Here is a 22886-nt window from a genome sequence, read left to right as displayed (position 1 = left end):
TGCTTCTACATGCCCTGTGACGTCATGCGTCGGCTTCGTGTGGGCGCTCTGGGAAAGGGAAGTTTTGACCGCCTCCTCCCTCGACTGTGATTTCAATTTAGATTAGCTGATATTTCCGCAGAATACATCGCGTAAGAGGGAGACCATGCCCATAGCCGGTATTTGGGGCCAATAAGTACCAAAAGCGTCGTGCAACAACTTTTTTTTTTTTTTTTTCAAAGACCGTTCCGAAGTCTCTCTTTAAACAACCTGCCTCCGTTATGGCAGGCAGCCAGACCACTCAATATGAACGGCACTACACCTGAGAAACCTCCTAGAAGAATCGTTGACTCAGTTAGGTCTTCCAATATCCAACTGCTGGCAAAGAAGTTTTTCATCATATAATTTGGGCATAAAATTGTACATATACTGCTTATCACGTGCGTCAATGGTTGTGTTTCCTGTCCTCTGCTGTCACAATGATCGAGGCTTTGTACCCGGCAATATCCCGGAGATAATATTTTTCGGATGATTGTCTCTGAGGCGCAAGTGTAGCAGTAGAAACGCACGTGTACCCTGATTTGAACACAATGAACATGATGATATTCCATGATGGCGCTGAACATGAGGAGGTAGTGGTATCACAGACTAGAAGGGTGACTCTGTACTGGTTATAACGTGCAGACTTTGTTCTGCGTCAGACTTTTCAGGGTCTTGTAGGCAACAAACCTGCAAAGAAAGCGTCCTTAAAGAGGTGCCGACAAAACAGAAAAGCTTACCTCATGGCAAATGTAGGTATGCTAGTAGAGAAGAGTAGGAATAGCTGGTGCTCTTTTGTGCGTATCACATAGCTCTTGTGTACTTCCGTGCAGAGATAAACCTCCGTTGCCCTATGTGCACCTGTGTCATAAAACTTTCTCATAACACAAAGTATGGACAAACGTTCCAAGAATGTTTTGCACCAGAATGCCTAAAAAAAAAACTTAAAGGGGCAAAAGGAAATGGCTCCTCCTTTCTACCGGGACTATCGCATCCGGAAATCTGTGTGTGAGACCAATACGGTAATGGTTTCACAGCCTACTTGACCAAGTTCCTCTTCCGAAAAACAGCTTACTTAATAAATAAACGAGTTTTAAAGATGCACACTCCGTCTGCAGCTAAGCCGGAATGAGGTAAGCCGGGCACACGAATGGGACGAGCGCAGCGCAGGTGATTGTCTCCGAGGTCGTCTGCTTCGCCTTCACACCGCAACATACTAAGTGAAAAGATGGTAAATACGCCTACTTTCGCTTTCCAGTGTGACTGCTGATGTGACAATGTGTCATGGAACACGGTGTTATGCTCCTGGCTGTACAAACACGTACGACGCTAACCAGAAACAACATTACACGAGACGATCTTAGGCATCTCCGCAACCGACAGAGGCCATCAGCCCTGCCCGGCGGTCAGACACGAAGGTCTCTATGCCGCTCCCTGATTGGCCTTGCCCGCACCAAAGGGCGCTCACTGGTGGAATTCCGGAATGCTCTCAACAACCGTCGTCTGCTCTTGTCATGCATTACATCAAATTGCACAGAAACAACTCCACTAATAAACCTCTACCTGTTTACAAACAAATGACGTCAGATGGTACAGCAGCGCAACCAACTTGGTAGACTTGGACTACTGTACCAAATTGAATAAGTAACAGATAGCCACGTTTAAATGTGGCTTCTCATACTGTAAAATTTTTTGGAATTCCTTGTATATTATTAGCCTTGTTCTGCTCCATTCTACCGGTAGCCCCTTCTGAAGATGGCTACCGGGCTCTTCCATCTTCTGGAGCCTGAAGGGCACGAGTTTTTCTCAGACTGCAGGTGGTGTCTCCATGCAAAGCAAGCGCGAACTAAGTCGTAATAACAAACCACATTCCACACAGGATTACGACATTGACTTTCAGACGATGCAGCTCTTGGGATGAAGCCTTCTTTTCTTCCCGCGGTGAACTGGGGACTCGAATGAAGACACGAAAGCGACTAAAAACGTGATCTCATTTGTGTGTACCACTAATACAAAGAAGCCACCCGTGACTTTCGTGAAGGAATATGGCTTTGTGAAAAGGCGGTGTTCTCCACCCGCGCTGTTTCAGTTTTTATATATCTACCAACGTCATCATTACGTCACGGTGACGTTTCTTCGGTGAGGTCTATTCACATCTGATTTTTTACGTTATTGTCTGTCGGTGATGAATGAGGAGTAAAATGGCACTGTAGTTTCGGAATCGACTGTGACGGATGTGATAGTCCCTCTAATTTTAGTGCGCATATTACCAAGTAACAATGTGACTCCTCCTGGGAACGAAGCTACGTCACCCACTATGTTACCTGGGAGGTGGGTGCATACTGCATGTACCCACGTGTAGCAACGCTGCATTCCAGTTTTGGACCCCAATGACGGATGGTGAAGATTAACTAAAAAGGCATCAATTTCTGCAGTTATTTTTTATGTTTCATGCATGCAACGGCGGTGCGTGTGCCTAATACGCAAACATGTTTCCACTTTATTTGTTCATTTATCTGGCAAGCTTTGTACAAGATATAGGCTATCTGGGTTTGCTGTTTTTGAGGGGAAAACATGCAAGGGCAACTATCAAGTGGCTTTATTAAGTGGCTTCCTCAGGTGTTTCGAACATACGAGAAACAAACAGAGTGAAATACCATCAAAAAGTTATCATATTAGTTCTGTAGCATGAAGAGAGATGGCACCACAGGGACGAGAAGTTGATCTCAATGACATTCGTTTGTTCTCACGCGAGTGGCGTCCGTTTTTTAATACTGCTTGCTGCGCTACACACGTTTTTGTGTGTAGCACCGTACAGGCTGAAGGAAACCATGGCACTCATGTGGGAATGTCACCTCTTCGCAACTATGCACAAGCTTATTTTATTTTTATTTATTTATTTATTTATACTTCTAGCGTCTTAGACGCCAAAAAAGGAGTGGGATTACATACACACGGAGAAACATCTTGCTCCGTAGCAGCCGCGGATATACAGAAAATTTAGATGAACCTCGAACACATGTATATACCATATATCAAAAACCATCCACACACGCATACAACCTTCACATAAGATTACAACAAACGTAGCAGCACACTCTACCTATAAATTTATAAATTTGCGATCGCCAGCATAAAACTCGACAAGGTGTCACACCGTACCATTTCCTCCGTCAGTTCGTTCCATGCCTGAATGGACAGCGGAAAGAAAGAGTACATAAGGGAGTTAGTCCTAGAAAATAATTGTTTAATGGATTTGCTATGTTTCGTTCGGTGGCTACCAGTTGTGTTAAATGTAATATAATCAGAAGGCCTAATACAGGTATGGTTATTTATTATGAGCCATAGTAGCTTAAGTCGCTGAATTCGAGTCCTTTGATACAATGGTGTCAGTCCCGCGAGGTGGAGTAATTGCGAAGGGGAGTCGTAACGCGAATATCTGCCATAAATAAATCTAACAGCTCTTCTTTGGATCATTTCAAGCATATGTATTTTGTTCTGCTGCTCAGGGAACCATACCACCGAAGCGTAGTCCATAACTGATCGTACTAGTGCTTTGTACGCAATTAGCCGCGTGTGAGAATCTGCGTCGTTTAAGGTCCTACGCAAATAATTGAGGCGGGTACCGGCCTTCCGAACAGTCTCTGTTATATGACTATTCCAGTTCAAGCTGTCGGTAAATGTTATACCTAGATATTTATAATTTGATACTCGATTCATTACTGCACCGTTTATAGTATAGTCATGTATCAACCGAGACCGTTTTGTAGTCACGCTCATAACTACACTTTTGCTCCTATTAATGCTCATTTGCCATAGGTCACACCAGCTCAAAATTTTATTTAATGATAACTGCAGAGCTTCATGGTCGTCTCCTGAAGATATTTCACGGTATAACACACAGTCGTCCGCGAACAACTTGATGTTAGCACTAATGCCTTCAGCAATGTCGTTAATAAAAGTTATGAATAGTAATGGACCCAAAACTGAACCCTGAGGGACCCCAGAAGTGACCGACGTCATAGCTGAAGGGCTGAAGCTTAAAAGAAATGAGGCTGTCAGCAAGGAAAGAACATAGATATTAGAAGAAGCCACTCCTGGACTACCATCGGACGAGGGATAATATTCGCCCCCATTGAGGCAGAGACAGGCCAAGAACAATACAAGCTCTCATTCCCGTTCGGATGTGAATAAAAGTTCCCTTATCAGAGCGAAAATATTTAGTCGTGTTCAACTTGGTATGTATATAGAGAGGAAAAGAGCTTTCGAGAATAATTACCTTTGAGCTCGTCCGATGAGGGGAAAAACGTTCCCACAACAATTCTGTACAGCGACCTTATGATTTCCTGTCTTCTTCTAAGGCTTACACACTTGCCATCTTTTGTCCTCCTCGTTGACTCTTCCTCTAAGGGATGAACGCTGGTCAGGCTCCTGCGCTGCTTTGCGTTGATCAGTGTAAACCTGCGTACAACATTTGCTTGTTTTCAGCTCAAGTTGGTCAAAAATGGTCCACAAAAACATGTGAATGGGCTTGTTTGGAGTAGTCCCTGTTCCATCTCTATCAGGATTATGTATGTGTGAACCAAGTAAATGCTTCATAGTGTACATAAACCAAAGCAATGATTTTTTTCATCAGTAAACAAGATTATGTCGCTAAGCTTAAACTGGCCTCGCCAGAGCCGTCGCGAGAAAAAGTTTGCCCCAGAGGCAGGGCAAATCTCAAGCCCCCTCCCTCACTGCCATCAGAAGCCCTGTAAACAAAGAAAAGAAAACGCCCATTTACACTGCCGAGACCGTAAATTCAAATTCTCTTGATTCCTACTTTATACTATCCAACCAACATGCCAGGGCTTGCTGTTCAGCGCCCTTTCTGGCGAAGGCGCCCTGGGCGGCTGCCCCTCTCCCACCCCCATCGCCATGGCTCTGGGCCTCGCAATACTGATGTAGTGGATAAATTCCAACCAGTCCAGCAGTGTACTTTTTTCAGACAATGTCCTTGAAAGAGCAGGACATGCCAAGCAATATATAACGTAGCTTTTTCCCAGTATCCTGTAGCTTTGTTATATGAAACAAATTAAATGAAATTCATCTGTGAATTATGACAAAAGGAATTTAGCCCTGTATCCCAACATATGAGAAGACAAGAGAATGACGAGGTGTCTGCCGTAAATAATTAATTTCTTCATGCCACGAGACACAGAAATTATCGTCTTCCCCTTCCTCGAACATTGAGGATATTCCTCAGTAGATCTGACATGTCTCTTGTCTTCCCCTCATACTCAACGAACTGTTACCTAAAAGATATGTATCACGACTGCCTGGAAACGTAATTTTCTGGAAATGCAGATATTCCTTGACATTGTCAAAAGACAGATTTCGTCCCATCTTACTGCCTGCACTGCAACAACTATAGCTGCTGTTTCAAGACGATACGTTTTATGTCATCTGTGTTCCACTTTGAGGAGGATGGGGATTCAGAGAAAAACGTTTTTCAAATAAATCTGGGCGAAAATGGCATCAAAATGCCCTCCTTTCAGATGGACTCCAGTCAAGAGAGCTACCCGTCTGTCATCTGGGCGTCGCTTTTTTATTCAGCTCTCTCTCTGTTATTGAAACCCCCAAAAGCTGAGTTTCAAGGTTGTGAAAAAATGGAAAAATTTTCAGCATTATGCTTCAAAGTTTTGTTGTGGAAATGCCAAATATCATGACTCACCCAAGAACATTTGAGTCCAATTGTGGAAATGCAACCATCTTCTTATTAAACGTCTTGCCCAAAGGGAAATTTCGTGGATGAAGATTTGATGCCGACTTTAGCGCATCTTGTAAGTCAGCCCAATAGTTATACACCTCCTCTTCAAGCACGGTTAAAGATGGAGCTGGTCCGCACAGCAGGCACAGCTCCACGGCCTGAGTCAGCTGCAGTGTTACTAGCCTGTTGCACACCTTTAGAACGAAACACATGTCATCTAACGCAATATCAAAGTGTCACGTAAAACAAGTATGACATGTTTGTTCAAAAATGCTAGCAGAAACTCACTGTGGGACAACTTGAAGGAAGATAAATGGCAACGTCCCGTGAGGTGCACTTCGTGCTCGAGTTGACCAGAGTTGATATAAGAGATATCTCTTGCCACGTCAGATGGCACCACTGCTTCGTGGCAACAGCCACTTTGCCTCGTACCAATAGACACCCATACAAGGTGTCCATTTCCGAAGTGAACGCATCTAAACGGCCCTATTAAATATACAAGAAACATGCATTTACAAAACAGCTTTGATGGCGCGTAAGTCATGTTCCATACAATGTTCCCCCAATAATCTGAGGGCAAATTTTGCAGTTTCAAAACAGCAATATTTGACGGTTTGTGCTGGACAGCACGGTCAGATCATCGGCCTAGATCATGCAAGATGGCTACAAACTGGATGTCGTTTTGTGTACCTCGTAGGGCCCATAAATAAGAAAACAGGTGTCCCGTTTGATGTCCATCTTGGTGCCAATACCAACCTGTAATATTTGGCTCTCTGTACACAAGAAGGTATCCACAGTCCCAGTGAGGTCACCCACTGTGCAGGCATCCTGATCCAGCTGAGTAAGAATGCGGTCTACGATGCAATAGCACCCCTGCACGGACACAATCATCTGCTGCTATTCCGCTCCATCTTGCACTGACGCACTAACCCTTAGATCTCGTTTGAGCCTGTCAGGATTGCAAATACTTTTCAAGGCATCCAAGCCGACAACCATGACCATGGCACCGAAGACATTGTTCAGCAGCCGTTCAAGGTGGTCGTCGCTGGCACCGTCGTAGCATGTCAGCACCAGTAACACCACACTGCATATACACATAAACGTATGTATCACGGGTTATTATCCTCTATTTTTGGTACACGAGGAGAAATGTTTTCCACACCTGTCATGGTAGGTTCGCCATAAGGCCTTGGCCCCGTTCGTGATGGTGCTCTGCAGTGTGGCTCCTCTGAGACGGGAAAACAGGTGAACGCCATTTAGTGTCCCAACTGCTGCAAATGGGAGCTGCGTAGAAACAATTGACAAACAAAAAAACATTAAACAATAAAACACAAAACTAGCATTTGTAAAATGCACCTTTTCAATACAGGGTTCGCCAAGATAAACTTCGGAGTTTGTAACGAAGATAAAACACATAAGAACAATGTCGGGAAGCTAAGGTAGATGTTAGGGGACGTATTATGCCCCAAAATTTTATGTCGATATTGCCACTTGGTCCGCTTCTTTGTGGATACATCGTGAAAACTAGAAAACCGCCGCTGCCTAACATTTCCAGTAGGCTATACCTGTGTCTAGGTAGTAGCACGATATAAGGTATCATCGTGCATCGTGGGTAGTAGGTAGTAGGTAGTAGGCTTGTCCTCTCCCTTTTGCTCCTTTCCGTCAGATGGCGGCACGGTCAAACGCGGCGTTGCAGAGTGCGAATATGCATTCGGTTCCACTTGTTGGTTTCTGTGTCGTTTGCAACGCCGCGTTCCACCGCTTCGCCATCTGGTGGAAGGAGCTGAAACACAGGTATAGCCGATTGGAAATGTTAAGGCAGCGGCGGTTTTTAAATTTCACGATTTATCCGCAGAGAAGCGGACCAAGTGGCAATATCGACATAATATTTTATGACATAATACATCCTCTAAAATCTACTTTAGCTTCCCGACGTTGTTTTTATTTGTTTTATCTTCGTTACAAACCCCGAAGTTTATCTTGGCGAACCCTGTACAGTGTATTTATTTTTATATCCTTTACAGAATTTTTATAAAAACGCTATGAGAGCAGCATAGATGTCGTTATGCTGAGAGCAGTATAGATGCGTTTTGCAATTGAGTTATGCCGTCAGGCGGACATCCTCTCTAAGAAACTAATTACCTGCACTACAAGATGACTAATTACTTGAAATTAATTAGCTATTTAATTAGGAAATTTTGGGCAAAAGCGATATAGCGAACAAGTGACAACCTTGGTTGAAAGACATTCTACCTTTTAAAAATCCAGGAAAGAGCGCGTGCCGTAAAATATACCGTTGAATTTCGGTTTGCACGTGAGCCGAAACCGAGAAAGCGCTCCTCAAGAGCGCATCATCTACGCCGACGGAAGGGGGGGGGGGGGGGATAGGTTTATTGAAAAAAAGAAAGGGAGGAAGCCTACGAAAGCCGACGGCCGTAGGCTTATTTGGGCTGGAGTCACTAAATCGGGGTACAGAGTATCGCATTCCTTTTCTGCGCCGGAGCGGCTGTTCGGTGTCCGCGATTGGGCCGATCGTGTCACGTGGTTTCTCCTTCCAAGAACGCGTCATCATGTTGAGTCCCCTACATCCAAAACCGGTTTCCTCTGTTCCTCGTCTGCGCGCTGTCCGCCGGGGGAGAAGGGGGCTGTTGCCGTCCCTAGTCACTAAATACGGGGCAGAGTAGCGACACTGAGTCACACCGGCGAGCGAGGCCGCCATCTTGGGTCCTGCGCGGCTGCGTCGCCTAGCAATGGGACGCCAACCCCACCTTCTTCGCCCGAGCCAGCTCGCAACCGAGGAAACCGGTTTTGGATGGAAGGGACTCAACATGAACGGCGCGTTCGTGGAAGGAGAAACCACGTGACACAGTCGGCCCAATCAAGGACACCGAACGACGGCTCCGGCGCGGAAAAGGAATGCGATACTCTGTACCCCTATTTAGTGACTCTAGCCGTCCCATTGCTCGGCTCTGTGCTAGGCGACACAGTCGCGCCGGACCCAAGATGGCGGTCTCGCTCGCCGGCGTGGCTCAGTGTCGCTACTCTGCTCCCTATTTAGTGACACTAATTTGGGCCGGAAAGCGCTTTATCTGGCCAGCAAAGTGGCAAAATCCAATTACCTCCATCGCTGCAAAACATGTGCCCCTCTGACGTGAAACGAGCGCTGTGCTCCCTGTGTTTCCGGTCGCCGCGGTTTCGGTTTCGGCTCACTTGCGTATCAAAAATTCGGGGATTGATATTTTAACCCACGTGCGTGTTTCAGGATTTGTTAGACGTGGAATATGAGTTTCAACGAGAAAAGTCTCTCATTCTGCTATCTCGCTTTTGCCCGAAATCCTCTACATTAAAGAGTTCATTTAGGAATTCTAGGTAATCAATCATCTTGTAGTTGTATACTCTCTTCGAGAGGATGACCCCCTGGCCGTGCACTAACTCAATTGCTCAAACGACCGTGCTGCATTCGTAGCTTTTTTTATAAAAATTCTGTAGTGGATAAAAATCGAAAACATTGTTCATGGGCACAAATAAATAAATCAACATCTATCTATCAACTAACTAACTAACAAAAATAAACACCCTGTATGCATGTGGAAAACCCATCGGGAAAGACAGGATTATAAATGAGTGAGCATAGCGCCACCGGTTGCGCACCTGTATGACCTCAGACCCGCGTCATCACAACCTCATCATTTCCCACGGTCGCAACCCCAGCGAAAAAAAAAAGGCACCGGAATAATTCTGGTGCTTTGTCGTGTTCCTGGTGTTGTAATGTGCACATGTGTAACTCTTGTGGTGTTTGTAATGTGCCCATCAAAATTGTCTGGTGCGACACCAGGGCCATTCTAGTGCTTTCGGGTTCTCTTGATGTGCGCACCAGACTGACCTAGTGTTTTAATTAGCGGTGTATGAATATTTCGAAATTTCAAATACGAATCGAATACTTGCAATATTCGATTCGTATTCGAAAATTTGATATTCGAAGCTTTCGGATATTCGTAAAGTTCGAATATTCTAATTTTTTCAAATATCTTAGCAGCTTACTACAAAACTGTTGCGGGCTGCGCTCTGGAACTTGTACGTTGCGGTAACAGCGACGAACACGAATCGTAGAACAGTTGCAAAGCGACGCGCGAAGCTTTCGAGGTACGCTCATCTGCGAATGCGTCGCTAAACGTTCGGTGACCGAAACTGAAACTAGTACGCTTGATGCAATTTTTTTTTTTTTTCAACTATTTCTGTTGCGATATGTGTATAGCTTTTGTTGTGTCTGTGGTTGTCCGTGGAGAACTTCATATATCTGTAAAATATATTAAAGAAAGTGAGGTTCGCTTGGCAATTTTCAAAGTTCAATTGACAAAAATAAATTTCCCTCAATTGAAAATTGACCAAAGCCTTCCTAAATGGCGGCAAAAGTTTCCAGAAGGTAATTGCCGAAAGTCCCACAATCCCCCGGCGAGTACGTCGCCAGTTAGAATTTTTTATCACTTTAGGTGAAACACCCTGTATAATAACCATGGTAGCGTGCGATGACAGCAACAATCGAGGAGTGGGACGTGACGATATTCCGACATACCTTCTCCGACTCCGGCGCTCTGCGTCCGCATGTTAAAAGTGCCAACTAGGACGACAATAATGTTGCAAAGTCATTTGAAACTGCAGATGATAGCAAGACGCGCGCGTCGATCGGCGTCGGCGCGACAAAGTTTTGAGGCGCGCGCCCAGATTTTCGCCGTGAAATGAAAGGAGCGCTGAACGCGAACGCCGCGGAAACAACCACGCGTGATGAGCACAGCCATATACAACATCGTTGAGGATCGCGATTTTACTGCGCTAATGAATGGGGCTGTTCCAAGCTATGCATTACCGTCAGGAACGATGGTCTCACGCGTGACGTGAGAGCACAGCGAAACCGTGCAGTTTCTTGCCTACACGACAAATGCGGAAGGCATTGTCAGTGCAAGAAGAGAACACTTGCTACCTTCGTTTTCCTTCGGAGATGTACTCATCACTAAACCATCCCACATTCTGAACATGTCATTGCCATTTACTTTCATTCTGTCTGTTTCCCAGCACTTACAACAATGCCAACACGGGTGTTCACTGTCCATTAAAGTTTTTTTTTTATGTGCAAGTTTTTGTTACAGTTTTCAGCTTGCCTCATGAGAACAGCACAGTGTTTCATTGTAGAAATAACTTGACTGGACATGTGCATATAGGCATGTATGCCTCACAGTGTTTCATTGCAGCAATACAGGCGCCAGAGTACGTGCAATATAAGTTACTATAGTGCAAACCGCAATTTACAATTGGTGCGACATTACATCATAGTAAGATATCAAACCAATTTCTCAAGCACTCAAGTAATTAGAAACGCAACTAGCCTACACAATGCGGTTCAAAGCGTTATCCTAGACGAACACAGTATATAGAGAAACCAGGAGGAGTTGTGTGTTTCGTATGCTGCTTTGAAACATGCATGTACTACTGCAAAGATTCCCAATCGCCATATAGTTATCTTTCAGGTCTTGCTGAAATCATGTGAGCAGCATGGGCATCTGCAGCTCCAGCCTCGGTAGCTCAGTCGGTAACGTGTTGGCTTGCTGAGCTCAAGATCGCGAGCTCGATCCCGGCCGAGGACGGTAGTAATGTGGGGGAGGTAAACATTGCTTCCAGCAGAGATTTCCGGAGTGCTCGAAAAAAAAAAAACACAGGTGCTCGAAATTATTCGCAGTCCTGGGCACACTATAGGCAGACAATTACGTGTAACGTCAGGGCACAATTATTATTCCAGCCAGCATTTATTATCACAGATTCTGAAACCGCAGCAATAGTAGCACATCGACGGGTGCTCTTTCATTTATCGCAAAATTAATATAAGAGAGTGCAGAAGGAAGGGTTACAGACGCTGTACACGAGTTTCGCTAGTGCTGTTCGCCAGCCAAGCGCTCTCTTCTTCTTGGCACCGAGTCGTATACGCCGGGTAGGATGTTCTCAAAATTATCGATTGTCCTAAAGTATTACCAATATGATTCCCCCTCTAATCTCTGGGTGCAGCGAATGTAACCGCTTTTATGTTCCTCGTTGAATGACTTTTATTGATCATTAACGTAAATATTAATTTAAAAAGCATGTATACGAATTTCAACAAATCAAGACAGCAAATGATAGCACGTGATCGGCTACGATGCGTTTCATCAGGTGTCCACAACGACGCTCCTGTATTTTTTTCCCACGGAACCCCGCGGGAGCATTATTTCCGTCCATGCAACCAGCAGGGACCATTCCGGGACCCCTAACCTCCCTAAGTTTTCTACACAGGGCTTCGAATCAATCATTTCGCTCTTCCAGCCGCAAGCCACAAACCTTCTCCAGTGGTCTGAGCGGAATTACATCTCGGGCAGGGCTCGTGTGCTGGAGAATGGAATGACCGTGCGGACACTCGCACGCTTTTTGCCGGAGCACGTGCTCTGTGCACGCGCTGATAGATGCTGAGCACCCATAGGAGCAACAATGGCGTGGAGGGCTGGCAAAGCCGCTTCAGTAAAGTTGTTGGCACTCTCCACCGAAGATTTTGGAAATTATTCACGGTTATCGCACAAGAGCAGGATCAGGAGAGTACAGACCACAAGATTGAAGCCATGTTGCGCAACCAGCAACCACACCTGCAGAAGCGCTCTATCAGGATACTGTAAAAGTGTAACCAATCTTCCATTACAAGCCCTCCACAGAAATCCAAGTGCAATGGACATGAACGATTTCCTGCGTGCTATAGCCCACCACCTGAATCATTAACTGTATATAACTGTGTAAAATGTAATAAATCCTTGTATTGTAGACCTCCACGACTGGAATTACGCTTCCACTTTTGCCAGTTCACTGGGTTTCATTTCGCACTGTTCGGTGCTGCAATGTAAACTAACAAACACTGAGGGGTGACCCCAAAACAAAGGGTGACCCCAAACGCCGCCGTTTGCGGAATGGAAGAAAAAACAAGCTGGATTGCCAAGGGAAACGTCACCTTCCTCCCCGCATTTGGAGACGGGCGCCATCAAGAGCTTGCCATATGATCCATTATACATTTATACTCGTGCAGAAATCTAGTCCATCATCGACATACGCCTTTGGAGATAAGGAAACATAATAGCGCGCTACTGTGGGGGAAGGCTCGCGAAGTGTCATGCGGCCAGCACGGCCAATACGGAAGCAAAGTAAGTGTGATGGATTACATTATCTGTCGGAGGAGGGAGAGTGACGTCTCTGTGCCCACTGCCCAGCCATTCTATATGCGGTGCAGTAATATTTTGAGAGCTAACGGACTAGATTCCCTTTCCTAGTTATGTTGAACACGACAATAGGAACAAAACCTTCAGAGGATGATGGGCCCGGGTAGCAAAGGTCCCATCGTTTGTTTGGGAGAGAAAAAGGAAATCGTTGCTGCGCTGCCACGAGACGCGCAATTAACTGTCCAGAATGAAATATCCAGGGACTCACCACAACATGTCACAGGAAAACCAACCTTTTAGGTGATACTGCACGATAAGAAGAAAGACCGAGGAGTCTCTCTTTATCAGCAGGTCCCGGTCGTGACGTGCTTCACGAATAGAAATACATTTCAACAGCAATAAGGTACATTAGAACACATAAAAGATGGCACTGGCATATCCTTGAGTCCGGGGAGACGCACGATATGAAGTGTTCTTTGTAGTATCGTCCAAGCGTTTTATGTTCGCGGCCATCTTGTATTCAATAAGGTATTTACAGTGTCACGGGAAGAGGGTAGCTCGCTATCGGAGCAGGACGGCAGGAAGTGGCATGGTCAAGTCCGGAGCAATGAAATGGGTTCGATTGTGCGTCCACAAAAGCACCTCAACCTGGTTCTCACTTGACAGTAAAGCCACCCGTGCTGTCCATGAGAATTAATCCTACCCCGTATGGGACTCACACATGAAACGTCACGAAACTCACGAGATGCCAAGGTGGTGCACCACCCCGAAAAGCGCAGCGATTACCTCCCAAGGCAAGTTCCGCCTCCAAGCACCTCCCACGAACTTTATTTTCCCGACGAGAAAATGACCGCGCAAAGGCATTTCCTGAACGGAAACCAAGCCCGACTGGCAAAGGCGCCGAACAGGCAAGCGAACAGCGGCACAGGGAAGCGGGACAGCCGCTATGTCGAGACCACGACATTTCCGGGACATTTCATCGAATCGTTTCATATTTAGTCCGAAACATCTTATTTGCAGATGCATTCCAGTTACTTCTTAAAAACCGACTGGAAGCAAGTTTCCCCTGTTTGCAAAGAATCCGCTGAGAGTAATGGAAAGGCAATGGCAAATGCTATGAGCCCGATAGGGAGAATGTGCAACGAAATAAAAGAAAGATATGCAAAGAGGGTGGACATGATTCAACTGAAATGTTTTTGGAGGGGTGCAGATAATAATTGCTGCGCACAACTGCTTTCTGCTTACAGAGATATCTACAAGAACACTGATGAACACACGGAACTATGCGAGCACGCCCACAAGACAGCGCACCATGTGGATTTGGATAAACCTGTTGTTTTAGCACGAGAAAATCATTGGGGTTCGCAAACAGCTTTAATCTTGCGGCGAATTCGGGTGGTCATTTCCTGGCAACACGGCCTAGCGCTCGGGAATTGCTAGGTTGGAGGCCGAGCTGGATCACGTGGCGTTGCCACCCGGACATGAGTGCCAGCACGCGGTGCCAGGAATCTAGCGGTTTTAGTTACTTGGATCACGCTAGGGGCATCGCTGTAGCCCGTCTTCGAGCTCCGTCTTCTGCTAAACCATGTGAACTTCGACGTGCGGGCCAATGATGGCACTCGCCATACTCGCCATCGTTGCAGTGCAGAGATGACGACACCGGATATAGTTGTGCAACCCGCTGCTCGTGCAATGCAGATGTGACGACACCGGACATAGTTGTGCAACCCGCTGCTCGTGCAATGCAGATGTAACGACACCGGATATAGTTGGGCAACACGCTGCTCGTGCAATGCAGATGTGACGACACCGGATATAGTTGGGCAACACGCTGCTCGTCGTTTTAAGATCGGGCGAAGAAGTGCTATATCTGGCAAATTCCGAGCGTTCGGAAAGCGCCACGCGGACATGCGAGATTGCTTCGCTTTGGCCAAGCGAACATGACTGCTCAGGATCTGGCAAAAAAAAGTTGTCCCGAAAATAACACCCGTATAGTCGCCATTGATTTATAAAAAAGACTGATAACGTTACGAACAAACATCCAGGACCGCTTCCCGATTGTTACGCCCCCGTAATAGATAAATAGGACCTCCTGCTTCAATTCGATGCAGGAGTCCGCATATAGACACCGAAACGTCAACGGCTTTTATATTTTTGTCTGTTGTGTTCGCCGTGAGTCCTTTATCGCCTTTATAAACGTGTGTTTTCTTCAACTGCTCCCCGTCGAAGCGGTGAAGCCGAATAATAATAGATCACTCAACTAGCAACAGCCCCAGCATGAGAAGCACAGATTTTTTGGCCACCACTGAATATGGCTAATTTTCTTATGCGTAGACTTACTGCAATAATATTTTTATTGCAATAAAACGCCTGAAATGTATAATTACATATATATGGCTTTGTATACTACGCACCAATAGATGTATGTAATATAAGGCCATACGCGTGTCATAACATTCATGAAAGGGGTCGGAAAGGGGAAGTTTGCGGTCGTCCTTTCACTAAAAAAATATCTCGTGTTGTTCCTATGTTGGACCTGACTGTTTCTCTTTTTTTTTTTTTTTTTGCAACGGTTTATTTTCGTAGAACTGCAACAACAACAACTTTATTTTCCGATGATGAATGGGGAGCTCCATCGCCAGGGGCGATATTCTACCCTACTGCGTTGGTGGTGATACGGGGAATGAAATTACTGCGCTGGTGGTGATACGGGGAATGAAATAATGAGCCCCTTCACAATAAGGATCGAAGTCCCATGGTATCCAGAAAGGTCAAGAGGGCTTTCAGGGCAGAGCGTTGGTAGGCTGGGTGTGGCCAGGGACCAAGCAATTTTGTGAGAAAGGGGGGCGAGTACGGTTCGGGAAGGGGGAGATATGTTTAATAGAGTGAAAGAAAAAGAGGAAGAAAAGAAAAAAGGAAATGTCAGCGAGGCTATTGCCAGGTTGGTTCGGGAAGGTTGGCAGTGTGGACAATGGAGAAGCTGGCTATCCAATAATACGGCTATCAAATTTTAGATCATTTCTAAAAATGACACACCCAAGTATTTATAATAATCAACGTTCCTGATTAGCTTACACCGTACACTTTAGTCTATTTCGAAAATACCCGCATATTTTTTGTAGTCTGGCAATAGATAGTTTGATTATAACTAATTATCACCTACCATCCTATAGGCACTCATTTTTTGTTTGGTCAAAAATCGATTTGACTGACGAGTAAAATAGTCATTCATATCGAAAGAGTCGCACAGAAATCTAACGTAGGGAACCTTACATTAGATTGTAGCAATGGTCAGGAACACCGTTGCGACGCTCTTCAATAGGTGACCGGTATTTTCTATGAATCATGGGAAAAGGATCGGATCCCGTGTCTACGCTATAGCCTATAGCAGACGACACACGCTACGGGTGCTGGAGGTGGATGTTCATGGTTCTAGAAACATCTTTGGAAAGCGGTAAAGCGCGGCTGTCAGAACCTGAATAATAGACTGTGTTTTTCTGTGTGTACATAAACAAATTTACCGACGGTAAGCACACTCGTAATGAAACGTTGAGCATAACGGCTGCAACGAGCAAACTTCAAGCGTGCGTCACATGTGTCAGCAACGATTTTCAGCTGCAGGTGAAAATGTGTTAAAATCAAAATGTAAAAAAAAAAAAATCGTTTTTGACGTTGTGGGTTTCATATTCTTCCAGACATTCATATGTAGGAGAAGTACGCAACATTACCGTCGCTATGCCAATACCTGGCATTGTAGTCCTGAAGGGAATAGTCAGCCCTTCACAACAACGTAACAACCACCCGTACAGTACTGCTTCTGAAGCGACTGGGGAACCAATTTTCAACACGCAGCGATCACAAAGCACCTTGCCTATCGGAACCTGTGATGCGCTCGACACGGAAGCGAGGACACGGACGTCATTTCCGCGCCGAAATTACCGCTGACCTATTGAATCGGTCAGATATCAAGGTTACCGTGCGGAAACACAAACGTTTTCTGCTTACTACCGACCCTGAAAGGTATCTGCATGTCTCGTACAAACCACATGGTGACGTATCGAGTGAAGCAGCATTTGAGAAAACGGCGTTCGAGGAAATGACAAACTATGGTCATGTCCGAAAAATTGCGATTTTCGCAGGGGTAACCGAGAGCTCAGCAGACAGGTTCGTCTGCATCGCAACGAGGAAGATATCTCTTCCTGACCTCCATCCTCGCCACCGCGACATTGGAGTTACTGAACAGGTCTGTATTCCACATCGATTTGTTTAGTCACCATCCAATTAGATGGGGGAGGCTAAAAACTCCCTTTGATCAACTGTGTAGGGGCCATACCAATCAGATCAAAGCATGCATAATAAAGGGAATTGAAAGGAATGGCATTTTCAAACAACAACTACTTGAGATCTCTTAAATATATTTTTCGCTAATCTGCGCGAGACAACGATTTATCGTTGCTTCTTATCTTTGCGCACAGTTCATTAGCATTGTTGCCACGATGGTGCACGGTAGTGATACCGGTACCTTGGTGTGGGCATCAACCAGTGTCGAAATTACCGCCCCATCACCCGTTTGTTTTTTAGGCAAACTTATTTTGTTATACGACCATCTGGCTTTCGTAAATTCCACTGACAATTCTTACAAATTGAGCGTGGATATTTTTTGTCTGCCGCTTACAGGTTCAATGTCACAGGAGTGACCTCCAACGTACATTGGAGGTCACCAGCACGCTTTCGTCTATGGAGCAATACACACATTGCTTGATTGACGAAAGCGTGCTGGGCGAACGCAATGCATTCTGGACAGGTCATGGTCGCATGTCACAGCAAACGTCAACGCACACGTGACCTTAAAGATGGCCGTGCCCGTGATACGTGGCAAAATCGTTTATGTAAACAAAGCGTTTACTGTTTCTATGCACCGTTTCCGGCGTCTTTTGACCTCGGTAATCATTTTCATCCGATAATCTCGCTTTTTCTGCTTTTGTTTTATTGCGTGTTAGCGCCGCGAAGCAACTCTGGCTATGAGCGGCGTACAGATGTGGACAGAGAGGATAGCAGGAAGGAGTGGGGGACAGGGGGATAATCTCGCATTAAAGGCGCATGAACATGAGGTCTCGTACTGTTGACCGCTTCCAAAGATGCGGTGACGACCTCAAAATGACGTTTCCAGCGACGTATGACCAGGACAAGATGTCATGAGAGAACTGATGCTCTACTCAGTGACTCCCATCTTTCATCGACAAGATGTCAGTTCTGCGGAAAGCACCCGCTTGAGGGTAGTTACAAAAACGGCGGGTCTATGTCACCCCTGTGCTCATTGTGAACAACGAGTGAAAAGCAGAATAATAACTCCTCGTTTACCGGTATGTAAGCTTTTTATTGCGTCTGTATACAGGGTGTCCCCGAAAACGTGTCACTGAATTCTAATAAAAAAACTACGCCACTTAGAATCATGCGCTCAACGGCATTTCTTCTTACTAGGTTTTTGCCACCTCCTGGTGTGCATACCGTGTAAACTAAGTTTAATTATGTAAATTTTTGTGAAACGAATTCGGAAATTTGCCAAGTAAACGTCACTTTTTTACCCCACTACCATGAAGAGCGTGCCGAATTTACTCAAATTCATGATAATTGACAGTAATATTCAGGATCTATCCTATCGGGAAAAATAGCCGAACATCATGCTTCTCGGACACTTGAGTATAACGAGCGGGGACATTTGAGTGCAATCGCTGTCAGACCGACGAAAGGAGGTTGGAAACCCAGCCCACAGAGTGATAGTAGAAAAAGTGACAGTGCGTTATCTTTCTCCCATGTCGGTGTGGGCTGGGTTTCCAACCACCTTTCGTCGGACTGCCAATGATTTGCTGAAAAATTCGTCGCGCGCTATCCTCTACGAGCTCCGTAGAGCATGAGTTTCGGCTATTTATCTCCGATACGATAGCTGTTCAGTATTCCTGTCAATTGTCATTAATTTGAGTAAATTCGGCACGCTCTTCACGTTGGTGGGGTAAAAAAGTGACATTTACTTGGCAAATTTCCGAGTTCAGTTCGCATATATTTACATAAATAAACTTAGGTTCCATGACATGCACATGAGGAGGTGGCAAAAACCTAGTAAGAACAAATGCCATTGACCGCATGATTATATGTTTCGTAGTTGTTTTGTTAAAATTCAATTACCCGTTTTCTGGGACACCCTGTATATGATACGCGATACTCAACTCCCCGTACTTGTCCCGAACTGGACGGATGTGTCATTTCCCGTAGAAAACACACCGTTGACTGGAACCTTTATAGCTAAGAGACACCACCATGAACGTCACCGTGCAGGGGGGACGAAGCTCAAGACGAAAAAGCGACCCCTGGCGATGGACACTTGAAGCGACAACCAGTTTGGCGAGCTCATTAAGCTTTACGAAAATGATAATGGAGTCTTCTAACAATGCTCTACCACGCTCTGCCACCGAGCGTCCAACAAAATGGTACCATCTTCTTGTTTCGCTAAACCTACCTAAAGCATTCTACCTTGACGGTCGTGGGAAGTGTTCGGCGGAAGTCGTGGAGAAGACAGCACGGTTGCGTTTTAATGATGCTCAATTATGTCGAGAATTGCGGGGGCTGTTATATTTTTTATCATGACGAATCCTGGCTTTTGGAAATAATGCGCAGGAAAGCACGTAAAATATTCGCCACCTCCTCGGAAAATTATTCTGCTAGAAAAGAATGAGAATCTTATTGCACGAGTATGTTAAGGCATCAAACACGCCTCGAAACTGGATAAATATACACATCTGTGTCAGTAGATTGCACGAGTGGATGCTTCTCAGCGTCTCCAGCGCGTTTTCACACGCTGCTCAACGGCCCGTAACACTATCTCACGAGAAAACTTTTCGTGCCTCAATTGAAGCGCGCTTTCTACGGCTACGCGCTTGGACGTACACAAAAGTGAAGCACCATTGTAGTAACCCGGGCTAGTCCAACCTCACGGAAGGAAGGACAGGACCAAGACTAGACTGTAGTGACGGCGAATGCTTGTAAATAAACTTGTGGTGTGCTGTTATTGAATATCTTGTTGTCTTTCGTTCCTTGAGTGCTGCACAAAGCGTTGCATAAACGTACGGCACGGATTCAATCGTGAAGGTCCTACTATAGAATGACCATAACTTCTGTCCCTGAAAGTGCGGTACCCCCTCCGGCACCTTTTTTGCTTTCATTGTAACGTTATTGAATAATGTTGAATAAAACGACAAACTTGTTTCTCCCCACACCATCAATGTGACAAGACGGTTTGTTTGTCAACTACGGAATACGCTGGCTTCTATCCCAAGTAGAAGATTCCAAGAAATTTAACTTACCGTGCTGTCTAGGCACCACAGTGATTTTTATGTAATACATAAGTATGAGTCTGCAATAATTATGTCGGCGAAATGGCGCGTTCAAAATACCACCACTCCAAGTGGTGTGTGTTTCGCTTGTTGTGTATGTCTGGTGGTGACATTCAATTCTCCTATAGGAAAACATTAGCTTTGTTTTGTTCGCCCTTAGCTATAGTTATATTACATTAAATATGTGACGCCTTCAAGTTGCCAAGCATTAGAGAACGCTTCGGGTGAGTAACATGTGGAGAATAGCTCATGCAGTATCCAGCAGCATATACCAGAAATAATCGGGGAATATCGCGCCAAGTTCACAACGTGAGTCATTTGTGAAAATTTGAGAACACCAAGCTAAATAACGTATAACAGTGACGATAGTTCCTTGTGCAGTCAAGTGCATTCGTATTTTTGCGTATATATAACTGCCAAGGTTGCTGGCTTCGTAATCGGAGCGGAAATAAAGGGGAAATTAAGGAGCATGTTTTGCATTGAACATGTTCGCCCAAGTACGCTCGTCCTTTTCAAAGCGCCATACCCCAGATTTAATGTATATTTCCAGTGGACGGCGAAACCGACCACTTGGTTCCGATAGAAATTCTCTTCCGCTGATTCTCGCAGCCACGCACGGAAACGGCCGTTTTCACGGACGCCCTTAAAATATGGAATAGTGACGTAATTACACTGACACAAACAAACTCACATGGGTCATGCTCTGAAGGGAGGAGTTACAGGAAGCTTGCTCAACGTTGTGTCTAAACATCAGATGTTGAGGCCCACAATCCATAGTTAGATAGTGCTTCAGGAGGAAAAGCACATGAAGACCAAATCGATCCCAACATTTTACCCGTTCTTTTTCGGCACGCGGTGGATAATTTCCCCAGTGTCTCATCCACAGGTCAATTATTGGCGGTCGATATTTTCGGAAATACCAATGAAAAATCTTTGAGCAATTACTCAAACGCAGCTGTCGTATGTGGTACGTATCGCATTGCGAGAATACGAGCGCAATCTGTAAATTTGCGGGAGAGTAACAACAAACAAAAAATCAGCTATATTGTTGGCAAAAGTGTTGCGTACTTATCAGGACATTCGACTGTGATTGTTATGCACGAAACGGCAGTTCTCTCTTTCCGGAACTGAACGTAGGAGAGCACCACACGCATCCACCAAATAAGAGTTTCCTTGCTGTTCTAATTTTGAGTGTGTCAACGAAATACATGTATATCTCACAGAAAAATCTGCCGAACTTTTCAAGGAAGTTCGGAAGTCGTAAGCCACAGGTGACCGATGCAACCAAAAACGCCTGTGGTCACCAAACATTTGCCGAACGAGCTCGATATCATATGTGACATTGAACGACCGTAATGACTTACAAAATCACACACTCACCTGTTTCACATCGCCCAATTTCCGTGTAAAAAGTGGTATTCCACCGTCAGCGGTCACCGCTGCCAAGTGGGCAGCCATCTTTGGCACCCGCGCATGCGCGATGGGCAGCGTTGAGGCGATCGCAGAGCGCGGCCGTTTACCCATGACCGCGCGTCGTTCGGCAAAAACTGTTACGGATCGCTGACGTTATTCCGACAACTCGTTCGCTGCACTGAACCAGAACAAACGCAGTGACGTTCAACCTAAGGGCTTGTAAGAGCTTGTAAAGTCCTCAGTCAGCGGGGATCTGTTCCGGTTTGATGTGTCGGTGATAGTGGTGTCCGCATAGCGCGAGTCATCACCAACGTTCTACCCTGCTTTTCTTCGGTATCATGGAATTACAATTACAATCCAATTACATACGTGGAATTTTAACTTGGCTCAGAAAACTGCCAACTTGAACGCGCACGAACGACACCACAGGCACAACACAGGCGAACGGCAGATGAGAAATGCCAGTGAGCGCGTCGTCTGCTTCATGCGCGCGAAGCCTCCCACCCCGGTGAGATCCCATTGGTAGCAGGAAATCACGTGGTACGTTCTCTATCAAATTAGAGCGCTGATGTGCGCCACGCTTTTCTGTCGGTTCCGCATGGTTCCCCACATGGTTCAGTGTTCAGTTCAGCTATAGTTCAGTAGCATGGGCCGTTTTCGCGTTCGCGTGGTATCCTACCGGCTCACCAGCGAACCGCAATCCGGCGCGTACAAAACCCACGTGGGTAGCACAGAGTGCAGTGGGTCACGAGTTTGTGCGGTATCCCCCACTGGTATCCCCACTGGTTCCCATTCACGTTGGTACCATTCAGCGCCATCTATTGAAGGTGAAAACGGTCCATTCGCTTCGAGCTTTCGAGCTTCGAGCGCAGCACGCATAGAAAGAATGAGACCAAACGAGACCGAACTCGAGAACAATACAACAAGTGAAGACAGTATAAAATACAAAAGACCGACAAAGTGATGGAGTTAATCATAATTCTAACCATTAATGCTAACCATAATTAATTCTAACCATAACCGGCATCTGAAGTAATTTCGATCGCAGTAATGTGCCAGTCCTAGGCTAGGTGGCAGAAGCTACCACCCCTTCGA

At 45.5% G+C, this 22886-nt stretch overlaps 1 protein-coding gene across 1 annotated transcript; it reads right to left on the bottom strand.

Annotated features, from left to right (window-relative positions):
• Positions 1 to 365: 365 nt before the first annotated feature.
• On the bottom strand, positions 366 to 22234 carry LOC135394200 (protein fuzzy homolog). The gene is made up of 9 exons (XM_064624810.1): positions 21759 to 22234; positions 6930 to 7051; positions 6698 to 6851; positions 6524 to 6640; positions 6056 to 6253; positions 5732 to 5961; positions 4298 to 4479; positions 759 to 879; positions 366 to 708 (listed from the first exon to the last, which is right to left on the bottom strand). Exons 1-9 carry the CDS (start codon positions 21900 to 21902, stop codon positions 651 to 653), a joined length of 1326 nt encoding a protein of 441 aa, XP_064480880.1. The 5' UTR covers positions 21903 to 22234; the 3' UTR covers positions 366 to 650.
• Between the last annotated feature and the right edge of the window lie 652 nt (positions 22235 to 22886).

The sequence above is a fragment of the Ornithodoros turicata genome, chromosome 5, assembly GCF_037126465.1.
Source record: "Ornithodoros turicata isolate Travis chromosome 5, ASM3712646v1, whole genome shotgun sequence".
Classification (NCBI taxonomy): domain Eukaryota; kingdom Metazoa; phylum Arthropoda; class Arachnida; order Ixodida; family Argasidae; genus Ornithodoros; species Ornithodoros turicata.
Note: the sequence above shows the minus strand (reverse complement) of the source record. Positions and strands in the feature narration are given on the sequence as shown.

What these genes read in the sequence shown, in the direction of transcription:
- LOC135394200 (XM_064624810.1), bottom strand. Translation starts at nt 21,902, where the DNA reads ATGGGTAAACGGCCGCGCTCTGCGATCGCCTCAACGCTGCCCATCGCG. An exon ending in AATTGGGCGATGTGAAACAG is followed by an intron (nt 7,052 to 21,758) that starts GTGAGTGTGTGA and finishes GTTTCTACGCAG; the next exon opens with CTCCCATTTGCAGCAGTTGG. An exon ending in TTGGACTCAAATGTTCTTGG is followed by an intron (nt 4,480 to 5,731) that starts GTGAGTCATGAT and finishes TGTTGTACGCAG; the next exon opens with GTTTACACTGATCAACGCAA.